General features: G+C 40.3%; 1 protein-coding gene across 1 annotated transcript in view; it reads right to left on the bottom strand.

Moving 5' to 3' along the window:
- Positions 1–12,601: 12,601 nt before the first annotated feature.
- The window catches only part of LOC102207910 (zinc finger protein 384-like), a 7,031-nt gene continuing 1,951 nt past the window's right edge, over positions 12,602–17,681 (bottom strand). The window contains exons 2-5 of the mRNA XM_005721311.2: positions 17,154–17,253; positions 17,024–17,069; positions 16,694–16,946; positions 12,602–15,677 (exon numbers count right to left, since the gene is read on the bottom strand). Coding sequence (XP_005721368.1) covers positions 14,367–15,677; positions 16,694–16,946; positions 17,024–17,069; positions 17,154–17,253 — 1,710 coding nt within the window. The 3' untranslated portion in view covers positions 12,602–14,366. The remainder of the gene's footprint in view (positions 15,678–16,693; positions 16,947–17,023; positions 17,070–17,153; positions 17,254–17,681) is intronic.

The raw sequence follows: 17,681 nt of genomic DNA on the forward strand, positions 1-17,681 counted from the left end.
GCTGTATGTTTTATCATATATATATACACACACACACACACTCCCTTTCTCTTGGCTCATTTTTTATCTCCATCCCTTCCTTAGGCTCCTACACTTTCTTCACATTTGCTACAGAAAATCCTGTGATGTTTCACTTTCTGACTGACGCGCTATACAGTTAAGACTTTGCCCTGGGCAGTATCTCAACTTACATCTTAGATATTCCTGTAGGATGCACCACAGCCAAAGACAGGGCTTAAAAGTGTGTGTGTGAGAGCGAGAGATACCCTTTATCTCCCTACCTGACTTAATGCAGGAGATGAATCCAAGCAGAATTTTAAAAAGTATTAATTTAGCCCGTCTGCTCTCTCCTCCTTCTTGACAACAAGCTCTTAATCATATTAATGTTTTTTTTGTCAGTTAAAAAAAAACTAGTAGTTTTCAAGTTGTCACAGATCATTTACTCCACCCCCAACAATGTGCATAATCTAAAAAATTAACCAAAACAAAAAAAAAGTCTCTTATGGCATAAATATAAATAAACATGGGTTGTAGTTGCAGTTCACAAGGACTCAGAGATTTGTTATAAACATACATGTGCACAAAGGCTTCTGCACAAACAGCCTCGTCATCAGCATGACTTGTTCACACAGGGCTTTAGGAGCTGGTGTAACAGACAGGAATTTACCTTCAGGATTCATCACAAGAGGCAGCCTCCAACAAGACTGAAAGAGAGCCAAAGTAGCAAATGGTAAAGTGCGAGCAGGCAGCACTGAGCTTCAGGCTCCAAGAGTGGGGAGAGCTAAATTATAATTTCAAACATTACTTTCTTTTTTGTCGCCTTCCTCTTCTCAGTTTTTCTCAAGCACAGTCCCTCCTTCCCTCTTCTACATCTTACCTCTACAGCCTCAAGTTGGATTCATTGCTGTGCGTCAGCATATTGTGTGTTGCAAGGATGACTTGTGAGGCAGGAGGAATTGATGCAACTCTCATATGCTAAACGGGGCAGTCATTTGCAGGCAATGCCAATCACTCAGGACTGTGAGTGTACCAGCTTGTATTTGCCTCTTTGGCTTCTTTGTTTATAGGTCTGACGTGCTTTAGGCAGAAGGCCTTTTTGTTTTTAATTAGTCTGCTCAGAAAATATCAGAAATGTTTTGCATGTTGTCACTCAAAGCTGAGGTGACAGATATGCTGGTTTCACTCATATGCATAATAAGCTGCTTTCCATTAAGAAAGCCATGTGAGAGTTTGAATATGTATAGGTTTCAGAGTTTTGCAGTGTGCTACAGTATTGCAATCAGTGCTAGACTTTCAAATAAATGCACAAATGATAAAGAGTTTTATCATTTAATTAAATTCAGTCACCATTTAAGTCTTCAGCTTTAGTAGGTAGAGTTCTGTAAAAGCAGCAGCGTCTAGGGTTCAAAAATAAAGCTAATAGGGAACTAGCTCGGAGGGTTGCGTGAGGTTGGCTCTGAAAGCGAAAGACAATACTTTCACAATAAAATGCTCACCTTCATGGCACAAAGATGTTTACAGCCTTGTATAGGAAAAATAAACTTTGGGTCTCTGTGGCTAATTTCCAATCTATCTGACAACTTTCTCAACCTTTTAAACTCTAATAAGATTTAAAGTGCTGCTTGATGTGAAAGGTGGGTCCAGTCATGTTCAGTGTGTAGATTCAAAACAATAGTCTATAAACCGGTGGAAGACATCAGAGTGGTTGTGTCCATATTTTATATGCAGGTTGTCTCTGAAATTCACCAGCTGGTGCCTCCATTGTTTTTCCAACAGACTGAATAAGTCTCCAAAGACATGCCAGCAGCTCTGTGAGGCTCCACTGAAGCACGGTGGTGCTTTAAGCTAAATCAAATGTGCTAATAATGACACTTGCTGAGACTACTAGCAGAGGTGTACCACATTCAAAGTAAAGATTTAGTGTGTTATACTAAGTGCAGTTGAAGCCAGAGTTATAGTTTTGTTTGTTTCTAATTAGTTAATCCCCCAAGATTCTGGAAACACTCCTTGGAGATCTTTGTCTATACTGACATGATAACACCACACAGACCTGCACATCCACAATATGAATCTGCTACACTACACCCAAAGGCGCTTTACTGGATTGGGATCTTTTGACTCTGGAGGACAGCTGAGTATACTGAACTCATTGCCATGTTCAAGAAACCAGCTTCAGATGTTTTGTGCTTTGTGACATGGCGTGTTCTCCTACTGGAAAACGTGGACACACTGTGGTTGTAAAGGTTTGGATGCGGTCAGCAAGAATACTCAGGTAGGCTGTGGTGTTGAAATAATGCTCAGCTGATTTTAATGGGCCCAAAGTGTGCAAAGAAAATATCCCCCACATCACCAGCACAACCACCAGCCTGAACCAATGATAAAAGACAGAAAGGGTCTGTGCTTTCCATGTTGTTTATACCAAATTCAGACCCTACCACCCAACAAAACCACTGTAGCAACAATTCAGACTCATCAGACCAACCAACGGTTGCAAGGTTCAACATGCTGTGTGTTCACAGTGCTCTCCTGCATAGTGTGGTTGAAATGAGTTCCTGTTGCCTTCCTTTTAGCTTCAAGTAGTTCTTCTCTGATCTACGACTACATCAAGAAATTTCCACCCAGATAACTGGACAGTTTCTTTTTTTAGGCCATTCTAAGTAATCCCTGGAGACAGTTGTGTGGATGCCATGTTTAAAGACATTTAAATCACGTTTTCCTCATTCTGATGCTCAGTTTGAACTTTCAACCATGTCTACATGCCTAAAGGGATTGAATTGTTGACATGTGATTGGTTCATTACATATTTACATGTAACAAGCAAATGATTAGATGGTGTGGAGGTTAACATTGTCACTTCACAACAAGAAGGTTGTGAGTTTGAATCCAGTCTGTGGATACTTTGATTAGGTATACCCAATAAAGTGGCTCTATTAAATAATGGTGGTCGTATTGTTTTGCAAACCACAAATGCCGTTGCATAATTTCAATGGCACCGGGCCCAATGACGTATCACATTAAAATGTAAGGACACAACTTATTACTTCTACAATACCACTGTCTTTCAGGTTCTAGGAGTTTAAACAGCATATCAATAATTCTGACTGATGATTAAAAAAATAATTAAAAGAGAATCTGTCCGTATATTTAAATCTTTTCAGCCCAACATGTGTTATTAATGTTTATTTTAAACCACTGGGAGCTGTGTGCTGTTTATGCAGCGCACTCAGGTGAAATATTTTTTGCAACAGCACTGGAGAATAATCTGTCATATAGAAGTCAAGCAGTTCATGCAGTTTGTATAACATAATATAAAATTTACTTTATAACCTTTAAACTTTGCCGTTTGAACCAAACTTTCCAAGTTTACTTTTACCTTTTCAAACCAAAACGCGTGAACAGTTCATATGAGACAGGTGTGCTGAAAACCATGCCAATAAGGTCAGGCTGGTTCAATGATAATCATTTTAGAGTACTTATCAAACACTATTACACACACCATATATCCCTTTATATGATCTCTGAATGGACTTCACTGAGAAGGATGTACACTTTGTCCTTGGTTTAATGGCACCGTAGTTTGATAGAATTGCAGCTGCCGGCATCGTAACGTGTCTGATGTATCATATTCTCTCCTCTCGCTCTCTGCACAGTGGGACAGCGGTTTCTGTGCTTAAAGTAATCACCGTGACTTCACTGGGGGTTCATTGAAAAGAGATGACCCATGGACCTTTCAAGGGTGTGATTTGAGAGCAAATAGTATTCAAGCTTTTCATTATAACTCATGTCTTCTATAAACATTCATGACATGATTCACAGGCAAACTGAAATATGCTACTGGAAATGAGCAATTTTACCAGCATATATTGAGTATTTTCCCTTTTTTGGCATCTGTTTCTTCTGCATTGCCATTTACGCCAATACCATCTGGGAGAAACTATTTTCTAACCGTCCCAAATAAGTAAAACATCTGAAAGTTTCGCTGATTGTTTTGTTTGAAGAAAAAGTATATATTTATAATACCAAATTGGTAGAAATATATTTTCTACTATACTCTTGAAAGGTTAGTAGGCACAGCATGCTTTTGCAGTTTAGGGGTCTGCAGTGAAATGGAAAGAAAGCTGTGCCATTTTCTGCACTGTTATCTGTACTCAGTGGTGGTATTTAGCCTGACAAGCCCTTCTTTAAAAGCAAATGATCCTTTATACATATTCATGATTCCTGCGGAGTATCCTTCTCATGACCTCTAAATTGCTAACTCATCTGGAGACACAAGCGGACACAGATCCTTGATCAGAGTAAGATGTGCCGCCTTAGAGCGGCAGAGCCAACAAATGTCTATTTTTTTTCAATCAGATCCAATTACCTCTTTCTTGGCTGGCAAAGCAGAGGTATGGAAGTAAGGACAAAGGGCAGGGATGCGTGAGACAGGGCAGAAATATATCCAGAGAGGGGGAAAATAAAGTAATGAAGATGTTAAGGGAAAGTGGGAGAGAGTAAAAGCAAGTAAAGGCAATATCAAAAGGAGGAAAGGAGCTAGGAGAGAACAAATGAGGTAAGTTATGTAAGCTGGGTGAGGATAAAACAAAGGGATAGAGCAGCAGAAGTGAAGAGTGATAACAGCGTGTACAATTTCAATGATATAATGCTAATCAAAGCGCCATCACAAATTTAACGACTTATAAAATGAAAGGAGAATCAATAGAGAGACAATTGGGTTTAAAAGGATGATGATTAACCCGAGTGATAGATGACCTGCTGTCTGTTGATCATGTTGGCTGTCTTTTTTAAATCATGTGCGCGTCCCGGGCTACAAATGCAGTTCTTTCAGCAAAGCGGTGGAGCTTGCCAAGAACACTAGTGTACTCCAACTCAGTCTTTTATCTTCAACAGAACACGAGGGGAGAGTTGACTCAACCAAGGAGCTGCTGTAAAAATAATTTAATCTGTAAGAACAGTATAGGCATGAATTGAAAGTACACAAGGACCACTGGGTATGCTGGAAATTGATGGTAACTGTGACACTAATTATGTAGGGGGAGGGATTTAACAATATGCACCCTTTGGAGGGGATTACAATTACTCATAGAAAGGTGGAAATGTTAAAATCACCCCACATCTCTTGGGAAATAAATCCAGTTTCTTGGTGGTAGTAAAACTAAAATGTCAGCCTTGTGTTAAAATGGTAAGTGGACTGCATTTTTATGAAGCTTTTCTAGTCTTACTGACCACTCAAAACAGCATTAAAGTGGTGGGACTAAATGAAAAAGTCAGCAGGCTTCATTGCTGGGGACCATAAATGTTGGTACAAAATTTTATGGCAATCCATCCAATAACTGCTGAGATCCTTCAGTCTGGTTGAGTCTACTTGATCTTAAAGAAAAAGGGGGAAAGACCATAACCTTGTGACATGTGAAATTTAATGTATTCAAATTTCAGCATCACAGAGGCCCAGGAAGCTGGGCTTCTGTGAAAATTAACCCCAAAGCTGCTTACGCTTGCAAGCAAGCATGTTGCACGGCAGCTCTGTCACCACTGCGGTGTGTTAAAGGTATAGTCAGTCATTTTTAGAGGTTATTTGATAGAAAATTTCAATTTTACTCATAAATATGCATTTATTAATGGATAATTACATCTTCCAAAAACTGACAAAATCTTGTCTCCTTCATTTCAAGCCTCTGAGTTGATGATGATGAGTTGGGACAAAAATGTGCATAAACATGCTCATTTAATCCCAATATTGTTACAATTATCTATAACCTTTACATGTGACCCGCCATCTCCAGACAGCTGAGCCAGCTAAACCACAACAGCTGGTTTTAAGATAGCTATCTTAGGCTTGAGTCTCCTAAAAATCACTCTTTGCCACTGACAGTCAGTTGGATTACATTCTCACATTGTATGTTCATTTGCGAAGTTTCCAACAACGTCAGATCCACTTCAAACGAAGTTTCACTAAGGCTGACTAACAGAGGCTAACTTCAGCTAACAGAGGCTAGCAGCAGAGCTTATCCTCAACAACTCACCTCAGTATCACTATCATTGCATAGAAGTGAGCTTCTCAGACACATCGACTTGTAACAGACTATTTTCACAAAGATTTACCACGTAAAGCAGAGTAAATAGATCTGGACGTCAGGAGTATTCTCTTCAATAATGACTGCAATTCTTCTATTTGCAAATAATCACACCAACAGTTATCACATTCACTGCTATTTTCTCTCTTCATTAAAATGAAACAACCATAAAAATTATAGCTATATGCTCACTTACATTATATTATTTGTAAGTGAGCAAATTCAATCTCAGCAGGGAATCAAAAAGTTATTTCCCACACTGTATCCAGACATATGGAAGAGAAATGTGCATAAAACAATGAAATAAAACACAATAACAACATTGGAATTTGAAATTTGAAATGTAAGAAATCAGGTGGGAAAGGTCCCTGGTGGTTATTGCCCTACGTTACCTTTGATTCACCACTTGAACTTAAACACACCGATTAACATTTGTCATGAGTGATTTTTTAAACGAACTCATAAACAGAACCCAGTCAGAGGCACTGTAGGGAAGCTTTTCAAAGTAAAAGAAACCTAGAGCATTATACATAGATTCATGCTAACTTTTACTGTCTTGTTTTGAAAAATAAAATACCTGAGGTAACCTCATAGCTAGTTACAGCCACTGTGTGTGGATCCTGCCTCAGGGCAGCATGGTGGTGTAGTGGTTAGCATTATTGCCATACAGCAAGAAGGTCTGGATTTGGATCTCTTGGCCTCGGGGCCTTTCTGTGTGGAGTCTGCATGTTCTCCCTGTACCAATGTGGGTGTTTTACCTTCCTCCCAGTTCAAAGACATGCACGTTAGGCTCTTTTATTACTCGTTAAATGTAAACGATAGGTAGATAAAGCATAAAATAAAGTGTACAGTATCTGTGAAAAAGTAAATGTGGGTGGTAGAGAAAAGCACAAAAATATTCCAGCCCATTTCATTAAGTTTATGTAACAAAACTACTTGACGGGGGGTTTGACAAAGAGAATAAGAGACAATTGTCTTGTAACCAAGCCAACTGTGGTGAATATTGTTTGGCAGTTTTGTTTTCATGAGACTAGGCTGATTTTTAAGCAGGCCTGGCTAGAAACACAAATGTATAAACAACACCGAGCTGTCTTTTGTGTGATACACATACATGTTAACCAGCTCGATCCCAAAGCAAACAGGAACATGAAAGCTTTTTCTCCTGTACAGCGTGGATCCTGCAGGGAACTTTGAGGCAGGCAAATTGTAGCACACCTATTATGATTTGAAGGAGCACTAAAATGTCTTCGTCTCAGGCTGGCAGTGTCACAGCCACTCCACATGTGTGCTTGTCACGAAGTGACAAGATTAAAACTAATTCAAATTTCAAGCAGTTTTCAGGGCCTCAAACTCTGTAGAGGGGATGAAAGGCGTGTATCCAGAAAATAAATGTAAAGGAGGGCTAATTCTAATGAAAGTTTGTGTGATTTTGCTCCACATCTCTTACATTTTTCTAGCGCAACACTGAGGGAAAAAAGGTGGGAGGTCACTCGCTGTGCTATAAATTGACTGAGGAGACTTTAAAACAATGAATCAACTGAAATGAGAGCAACACCTTTAAGACACTGACGCTCCTAAATAAAAGTAAGAGGGGAAATATGGTTTTTTGTGACAGATCTCTCTGAGGTTTTGGCAGAATTTTTCACCTCAGCATTGTGTAGGAGTTATAACTCAACTCACTTTTTTCTGTCTCTTCTCATGTGTCAGATTGCGTTAGTTTGCATGCCTCTGCACGTACATTTTGTTCCATTACAAATAAGTCACAAAAAAAGTAACTCTAATGCTGCGTATGTTCTCTATCAGAGCATTTCCTTATCTGCTGGTGTCGGAGGGTTTTATCCCTGCTGAGGAGAGCAACAGACGGAGGTGATGCTGAATGAATGCAATATGCTGCAGCTCCTGTATGTTGATATTATCTGTCAGGTATCATTACTTTTACACTGGAAACTTGGCGCTAAAGGAAATCAGCTGTGCAGCCATCCGTGTGAGCCTCCAACGATCTTCTTGTTGCTTCACAATGCAGCATAAAACTTAAACGAACGCTCTGTGATTAAATGTTTCAGTCACAGTTCGAAGTCTATGCAGACACAAATAGATGTGATAAAACAACAAGACAACAGCATAACTGTTGACTGTTACAGTATGTCTTGCTGTAATGTTTAGTCTTCAGCTGCTGGCGTTGCTAAAAAGAAAATGTGCTTCTTTGTGTTTAATATTTGCTTTCATTAGCTGTTCGTTCGAATACAAGCGAGCGAATGCGCGCGTATATATTTAGGCACATGCTTCTCTTTTGTAAACAACACAGTTAACAACTTGACACGCGCACAGATGCTATGAAATGTTTCAGAGTCGCGCCGAATGTGGGTTTAAGTTCCAAACTGACATTAGTGCGGATATGTGGGTCCCTCTCCCTTCAAATTTATGCTCATCTCCGAGTAAGATCTAACACATCTCCCAACGCAGGGAGAAAACTTTCCGACATCCTTGACATACAACTCAGTCCCCGCTGTTTTGGACTGACAAAGCAGCACTACTGTGACAGAACAAGCGAGCGAGCTAATACGTGCCAGTCAGTTAGGCTGGATAGCGGGAGACGAGTGATTGCACTGCTGATGGAGGTAATTTTGCACAGGGAGGGGGTGCTGATAAATAACAGAATACAAATGCTTTGTGATTGATAAATACTCTGTGACAGCCCTTTGTGTCTGCGGAAAGAAGGCCGCTCTAAAGCAGTGAATGACAACAAAAGCTGCTGCTGTGAAACTTTTCACAGGACGAGCCACACAGAGAAACATGTTCGCCAAAACCCAAGCAGATGAACAGCAAAAAATTTTTTCCAGGAATCTTTAACCATTTGAGGTGGATAGTCTAAATAATGCAGCTTTTTGATGTTTAAGGAACTGCATTTATTCACTTTCTGTACAGCTTAACGACTTAAATTGGTCTCATGTTTTGAAAATGAATGCAAAGCTATAGCCAGCTAAGACACAGCTAAGCTGTGCTAACCAGCTAGACAGTCATGATTAAAAACTGACATCAGGATGTAATGAAATCATCTTGTGACACCACAGACTAACCAATCGCTGGCATGCAGTCTTTTGACATCACATTTTCTGAGCCGAGTAGGTACTAGTGAAAAAAGACTAATACGGTCCTACCACAGCACTGGAAGACATCTGTGCACACTGTGGAGATAGGAGGCCACAGGAGGGAAAGGAGGCTGAATGACACATCGACAGAGTGTGCAAAAGTCTCGAGCCTCCTCCTAATTCTTTGAAAATGTTGCCAAAAATTGCCAAGAAAACGGGAAACGGGTGCAGACATTAACTAGAACATGCACACAAACACAGTATGTAAGACAAAAGCAGAGCTTGTGTTCACAGTGTTTTTCCATCCAGGTATGCTTTTACTGCTTTGGCAGTGTGTTTGGGATCATTGTCACGCTGAAAAATGAAGCTGTTGCCAATCAGATGCATTCCAGATGGCATTGCATGGCAGAACAGAATCTGATGGCACTTTTCTGCGTTCATAATTCCATCAATTTTGACAAGCTCTTCAAAACCACTGGTTGAAATGCAGCCCCAAACCACAACAGAGCCTCCACTGTGTTTTACAGATTGCTGTAGACACTCACTGTTGTCTGTCGCTCTCCTGACCTCCTCTGTACTTATTAACGATGATCTGAACCAAAAGTTTCAAATTGGGATTCATCACTCCATCTAGATAGGAGGGCTGCCACTTCTTCTTATGTCATCCACTTGTCCAGTTTCCAAAAACGTTTAAGGACACCCTGCACACCCTGCAGAGGCATGCATAGTTTCTGACCAATGACTCTTTGGGAATCACTTGTTGGAACACAAATATGATTTTATGTCTGTCAAACTGTGTTATCTTTGGCATTTTTATTAGATTTAACTAAATAAATGGAAACAAATTATATTCTTTGTGACAGGCTGCTAGTAACAAATTGTGTAAAGATTTCAGATGGATTCTTTGCGAAGTTATCTGTCATGTATAAGTATAACAGTGGTTCATCCCTTGAGTTAAGTGCCTTTTTTATTTTTATTCTTCAGCGATCTATAGATCAGTGATACGTGGCTTAACAAATAAACAAACATTACTTTGATAATGGTCAGGTTGAAGGATTGGATAATAGCGGCTACACTAAAAAATGTTTGTAGGTTTACGAGAATTTCATCTCTAAAAGGAAACTGGCAATACTTTTTAATTTTATTTGTTGCTTCCCTCATATTGAACAAATATAACAAATACTTGAATTTAGCTCTTGATAAGCTAGCAAACGAGCATTTTTCACTTAAGCAAAGGCAGCCTGTGATCTGCCTGAGATCGAAAATAAACGCTCTGCTGTCAGTCAGTCTCGCTTTCCACCATGTAAATAAAATACTACTTCAAGTTAAACATAAAACTGCTCTGAAATCTCACACTGTCATTTTTCAAGTTTTTTATTTCCAACAAAACTACTATAATAATTACTGAGGTGGTGCCAGTCGGGCGGTTAGCTGTTTCCTGCTGTTTCCAGTTGAGCTAAGCTCACTGAGGAGCACAGTCCAAAAGGCCAAGTGCATTTCAATAAACAACCAAGTAATGCTGTCTGGGAATTGGTAAGCAAGAAAATGTCATTTGGCCCAGGTGGATTCCTATCTGTCTGGCTTATGGCATTTGGGCTCCTCTGTGCAGAAACCAATTTCCAAATCTGATTTCTTTAGCAAATACTGAAGCTATAAAAGCAAAACACTTATATAGGAGTTCCAGCTATGAGTGGATATGGACCTTACTTTTTTTGCCTTTTTCTCCTAATGTTCCCATCTCTCTGGTTTACACTGTGGAAGAAATGAACAGCAATAAAGGTAGCAGTTTCTTACAGAGCAAATTTGTAGCACCAAATAAATAATATCTTCACACAGATAGTGCAAGCATTCTAAAAACAGATATTTTCACTGTGGCCCCCTCGTCTCAAGCCTGCCTCAAAGCATCAGTCAGGCCAGCTCCGGCTGTTTAACTGACATCCTAAAAAGACCCGCTTCAAATCATCGCACCCAGAGAGGAAGGCGGGGAGAGAGATCTGAAGAGAGCGCCAGAATAAAATGAGAGAAAACAGACAGAGGGGCCTAATGAAAAAGTAGAGAGGGAAAAATGGTGGAAGATTTCTATGCAGTGATGTCCTTGTGACACGGTAAATGACAGGGTGCATGAATTTTGCAAGCATCAGCAGCTTGCTCTGACAAGGGCATCTTAGCTCTTGTGTAATACTCCCAGGGTCTTTGAGGTGTGGCTTTCAGACATCTACAAGACCAACTGATCACAGGGGGGTGGGGCAGTGAGGAGTAGCCTGCAGAGAATACACTAGCTCCCTGGGAAAAGGACATTAGAAGAGTGGTAAAGATGCAGAAGAAGCAGGGATGGAGGTTTCACTCAGCAGGCCAGCACAGGTACTGCAGTATCAGTAACAGTTACCATAGTAATCACGCTGGGGGGATGGCTGCAGTTTGATCACTGTGAAAAATGAGTCAGTATTAGTGGCACAATGATGACATCTAGTGGTTGTCTGGGACTGTCAGGGCACTACGTTACCCGAAGTATAGGTGTTTGTCTTCAGGTTGTTTTTGTGTGAGCTGCAGTTTCGGAGATATTTGCTGCAGTTCACCGTCTTTTGATTATAACGGAGCAGAAATCATTCTTTCCATACATCTTTAACCCGTTGCTCAGAAGATACAAAGCTTGTGCCACACTTCAGCAACCACATCTCTGTGCAATAGCCATGACAAGAGGGTCAGGCTGACACACTGTGACAGGAGGTGAAAACTAATGGTTTCAAGCTTGGGTAAACTATCATGTTAGCTTGCTGCAGTCTTCTTTTAGTTAGTGAGAGCCATTTGTACTCACCCAAAATCTCTAAGGAAGGCTTCCAGCACCTTGTTGAATCATTGCCACAAAGAATTGAGGCAGCTCCAAAGAGATCCAACCCTGAACTAGCAAGGTGTACCTAATAAAATGACAAATGAGTCTATTTCCATTTTTTTAATCTCTACTAAATTTAATCTCTGCAGCTTCCCTTACTGCCTTGAGAGTGCAGCCCTGAAGTATGAAGTTTTGTATCTCAGTAAAGAAATTTTTAGTCTTTTAGTTCATTTTTCCAAATATTGAGGCTACGTTTAGATCTGCCAGCCATCAGTGGGTCTAATCCACTAAGCAGCCTTGGCAGCTTTTCCACCAGAGAAAAGCTAAAGAAGTTTTACCAACTCTCAGAAAAACTTGATGGGCCTTGAAGCAACCTTAAGCTCTGGCGTACTCCCTCTCTCTCACACACACACACAGGAAGAGAGAAAAAGGATAAACATGTAGGCAGAGGGATTCATTCAGGGTTTTTGATCAAAGTGGGGATTCTGAACCCAGACACACCCTGACAATTTAAATTCAAGAATTGCGAGATAGCCCCAAACAGTCCACTGTTCAGCTGTACTAAACACATGACAGTGCACTGCTGATTTTAACCATCAAGCTGACTGATTTAATGTAATCTTCCATAAGCACATAACATGAAGTAAATGACAGGATAAAGATTGCAGACTTTCAAAACTGTAGCTGGACACCTTTGCTGGACATTTTTTTTCAGTAAATCACTATATTTAGTTTCTCAGTGGTGCTTCAACAAACAAGCAAAGACTTTTATTTACTTTTACAAACCCATAGTTCTAGTTTTGCTAGACATAATGGTCAAATCAAAAAAGTTTATCATAATGAATAAATCATCATCATTTGCAGCTAATAAACGTAAAAATAAAACGCCACTGGTATTTCTTTTAAAATATTCTGTATCACTTCATCAGAGTTTACATACAGACGTTTTCATTGCTGTGACAAACTAAGTCTGCTTCATGATTCAGTAGCTCGTAGAACCGCCTTTATCAGCAACAATTTGAAGTAACTGTTGTCTGTATGAGTTTATCGATCACAATCACATCATTGTGGAGGAATTTTGGCACATTCTTCCTTAAGTGCTGCTTCTCTTCGTTGACGTTTCTTGGCCTTCATTTATGCACAGCTCTCTAAGGTCAGCATTTTAACTGCAAGGTGTCCAGCTTCTGTGGCTGCAAAACAAACTAGTGCTGTGCAATACTGCAGATGTTGCTATGATCTGATATGAGGTAACTACAGGGCCAGTAATGCAGATACCGATACTGATACCGAACTTATAGAAGGCAGCTTGTGTAGGGGAGTGTCATGATTTTTAAGATGAATTATCATCAATTTGCAAATTCTGAACACATTTTAATGAACAATTAATCACTGTGATTTTACTTTCCATGATAATTAGTTAATACAGCAAACGAACCATTCAACTTTTCATGAATGATGAAACTTGGGTCAACTTCTGTTGTTTAAATCTCAATTATCACATAAAGCTTCAGACATTTTTCACAGTGCAATGAACTTAGGGGATAGAAACAAAGTACCAATACCATCATGCTAGTCTCGATCCAGTACCAGTGTTGATGTCAATACTATCGATATTTAGATTGATCTGCCCAGCTCTAAAACAAACCCAAATCATCAGCCTCCACCACCGTGACTGACAGTTTGTATGGGATGTTTGAGCTGATGTTCTGTGTTTGGGGTTCACCATCATGTTTGCTGTGCATTATGGACAAACATCTCCACTTTGGCCTTGTTTGCTTCAGAAGTCGTGCTGTTTATTCAGATGCTTTCTGCTTGCATCCCTTCCAAACAACCTAAACTTGCTCAGTCTTTTTTCTAATCGTACTCTCATGAACTTTAACATTTAACATCCTAACTGAGGCCTGTAGACTCTCAGATTAAGCTTTTGAGTTTTCTGCATTTTCTGTTACATTTTCAAAATGTAAACTTATATCATATTTAAAGATTAAATAAAATAAGGTTTTCTCATCAAATAAAAACCACATGTTGTGGCAGAGCTAATATAAGACTGGAAACTGACTGTATGTAGTGATAAAAATAAAAACAATGGAAGTTCATTCTTACATTAGCGTCATTTTGATTCTGAATAAATACTGACTTGCTCTTCTTCAGGCAAGCAGTGCCATAACGTTCGATCAGCTTCCATCTGTTTGCAATTCACCTCCACATCTGTTAAGATAAAAAGGCTTCGGAAAATCAAACAACAGTGTGGAACTCCCTATAAAGCAACGATTTCATGCATGTACTGAATTATATCAATAGTGGCTGTGTAGTGTGATCCTTCTGTTTTTACATCATTAAAAAAGACAAACAAAAAAACAAAAACCACAGACTTCAGACCACCAGGCCCTTCTTTGATCTTTCTCTCCGTTTCTTAACAGTCTTCTGGCTGCTGCACCTCTTCTTCTTTGCTTCTACTTCTGGGTCAAAATCAGAGTCACTGTCACCGTTTGGTCGCCTTCCCAATGTCTCCTCCTCCTCCTCTTCTTCTTCTTCCTCCTCTTCTGTCGAGTCAAAGGATAAATCACTACCTGACTGCTTGTCCTCGCTCCCCTCATCACCGGAGCCCGTTTTCTTTAACTTCTGCACCTTTGATTTTGGCGTTTTTGCCTTTGAACGCTGGCCTTTAATTTCCCCCGCTGCTCTTCTCCTCGGCCTTCCTCTGGGCCTGTCCGTGCTTCTCCTTTTACTTTTCGGCTTCATTGATCTCTCCCTCTGAACCTTCTGTTTTACTTTCACACTGTCAAACTCAGAGTTCACGTCTCTCTTTTTCTTGTTCCTCTTAGCATCATTTGCCCTTTTATCCATCTGCTGAAGTCCAGAGCTGGACGTGTGGTAACGCTGGACGTGACTTTTCAAGCTCACGTTGTGGTTGAAGCACATGTCACAGAGCTGACACTTGTACGGCCGCTCCCCGGTGTGCAGACGCATGTGGGACTTCAGGTGGCTCGTCTGGTTGAAGCCACGCTGGCACACCGAACACTTGTACGGTTTCAGTCCTGTGTGCACAACGGAGTGCCTCCTGAGATGATGTATGTCCTTGAATTCAATCCCACAGACTCCACATTTGAACTCCCTCGAGACTCTGTGCTTTGCCAGGTGGCTCCGGCGTTCTTTACTGGTGGCGAATGTCTTTGGACAGTCGGGACATTTAAAGGGATCTTTTTTATCCTGGTGGGTCAGCTCGTGCCTAAATTTGTCCGCCCTGGTTTTGAAGGTGACATAGCAATACTTGCAAGGATGCTCGTACGTTTCGTCGTGGATTTCGCTATGATTTCTTAGAGCAATCTCAGAAACGCACCTTTTCCCGCAGATATTGCAGGAGTAGGGTTTTATTTTGTGCTCGCATGTGTGAGGCTTCAGGATGAGGAAAAAACGTCCGCACTCTGTGCACAGCTCATTAATTTCGAGGCCACCCGGAGATTCAAAATCTTCCTCTTCGCCTTCATCCTCGGTTTCCTCCTCAGACTCCTTTGTGAGCTCGTCAGCCACCAAAAGTTCCTCCGTGGGATTCCAGTCCCCATCTGAACTCATCCCACCTCTATTGCCTTCCTCTTCGTCGTCTGAAGGATCGCTTTTTTCATCGCTAAAAGTGACGGCCTCAGACAAAGCCACAGCGCCGGCGTTGTCGTCTCTTAGCGCTGACTGTGAATGACAAGAATGGCAACGTAGCATTTGGGAAACTTTTTCAAGCCTGTACAGCAAAGAGTTTTCATGAAAAATGACTAAGACAGAGGTGCAAGCAAAGGACAAAGTATCATTTCTATAAGTGCTTTTTTTAAAACTGCAATTCAGCAAAAGCGCGGGCAAAGACACAAAAAGCAGAAAACAGATACTTTTTTGTTCCAAATGGAATAATAGAGACGCAGAATTTGCATCTTTCTGAGAGAATTATTACTTCTGAGAGCCAAACAAATTAAACGCATGTATGACTCTCAATCCAAAAAAAAGTAGCTTGATTAAATTGTGAAGTGATGTGAGATCGTAAGAGTTGCTATTTGCACCATCACTTCTGAAGAAACTCCCAGAAACTAAGTGGGAAGCTCCTATCATGACTACGTGAAGCTGGCTCCAAAAGTGAGTCAATCCCTGTCTTTTTATAACTAATCCGTGTGAATAGAAAGGGTTAGGGGCGTGGCCACTTTGATTGAGTGTGCTGACACAGGCAGCTGTAAACCCGTTGGTGTCTGCAGCGGCGTCACATCTGCTAATTGGAGTCACTGTGTTAGTGGTCTTGCGTGTTCCTTTTGGGGCGCCTGCTACATCCTGCTGTATAGTATAACCCATCCAAGAAGTCTGTACTTCAGAGTGAAACACAACTATTGTTTTTGGTTACATTATAATTCAAAATTGCGTCCATTTTGAAAGACAGGTAGGCTGCTCTAGTCAGCTATTTGAATACACTTTTTTTGAAAGACTGCTTTCTGCTAGCTAAAATAAGCATCTCAATTCATATCATTAAGAATTACCAATGCAATCCAAACCGTAATGCGTGACATTACGGCGGATACAGCTATCTTTTAGTCTATGATACTTAATGAAATATGTCATATTAAACTTTTTATGAGTCACGTCCAGTTAGGAATCATAAAATAAACACATTGCAAACTTCTCTGATGACCAAGTTTTCTTTAGTAGACAGTAAATCAGGTTAAACCTACCAGCTGGGTCTCTGGGGTTCCCTCTGTGCCTCTTGTCGGGCGTCCATCTTCAGCGGCAGGGAGAGGGGCACTGACCTGACCATTCCGCTTGTTTTTGTAGTCGCACTTATGGCATCGTTGTTTCAAGATGATGAGCTCCCCATAGGTTACTTTCACTGCCTGGAGTTTGTCTCCACATGTTGGGCACTTTTGGCCAAACACCTTCAGGAGGCAATTTTCATTCACCATGTATTTGTCGTTCTGAAGTGCAGGCCTGAAACACAAGAGTACAAACAGTCAGACGCGTCATGATGTCACATCTTCAAACATGCTCAGAAATGTGGAACTTACAATTCCTGGTTCGAATCTGTGTCTGGAGTTTCAGGAGTGAGAGCATCTGAAACATTGTGGGGGACAGGCTTGAATACAACACTTTGTCACACTTTAGATTTTTAATGGTGTGATATGGACACTTTCTTACCTCTCAAGGGGCATTCTGTTATTTCAGGGGAACAAGTAGAGCTCTTACATAATTCTAGGTCATCACACTGACTATCTGCATCTGTGGTGGTAACAGGTTCCTGCACAAAAATCACAAAAAAACACAAAAGCTTTCAGTCAAACAAAGCCACAAACAATTAACAAGCATGCGTTTTTTGTCTATACCCATCAATGTATGGATTTCAAAGTAAAATTGCTCTTCAAGTGACTCATTTCAACAACCAAAAAAATTTAGCCTGTCATTGATGAAATAGCAATAATAAAACACAAAACAAAAATTTATGTGAAAAAAAAATCAAATTGCAGATAACAGAAATATTGAAATATGATAAACTTGTCTTAAAATAGCCACGCTTAGAATTGCAATTCAAACACCGTGTAAAGCCATTAAAAATAGTTAATATGTCACTTAATATCAGTGTTGGGACTAACGCGTTATTAAGTAACGCGTTACAGTAACTACGTTATTATTGTGGTAACGAGCACGGTAACTAGTTATTATGCCAAA

The sequence above is a fragment of the Pundamilia nyererei genome, unplaced genomic scaffold (genome assembly GCF_000239375.1).
Source record: "Pundamilia nyererei isolate P.nyererei 1_Seehausen unplaced genomic scaffold, PunNye1.0 scaffold00004, whole genome shotgun sequence".
NCBI lineage: Eukaryota > Metazoa > Chordata > Actinopteri > Cichliformes > Cichlidae > Pundamilia > Pundamilia nyererei.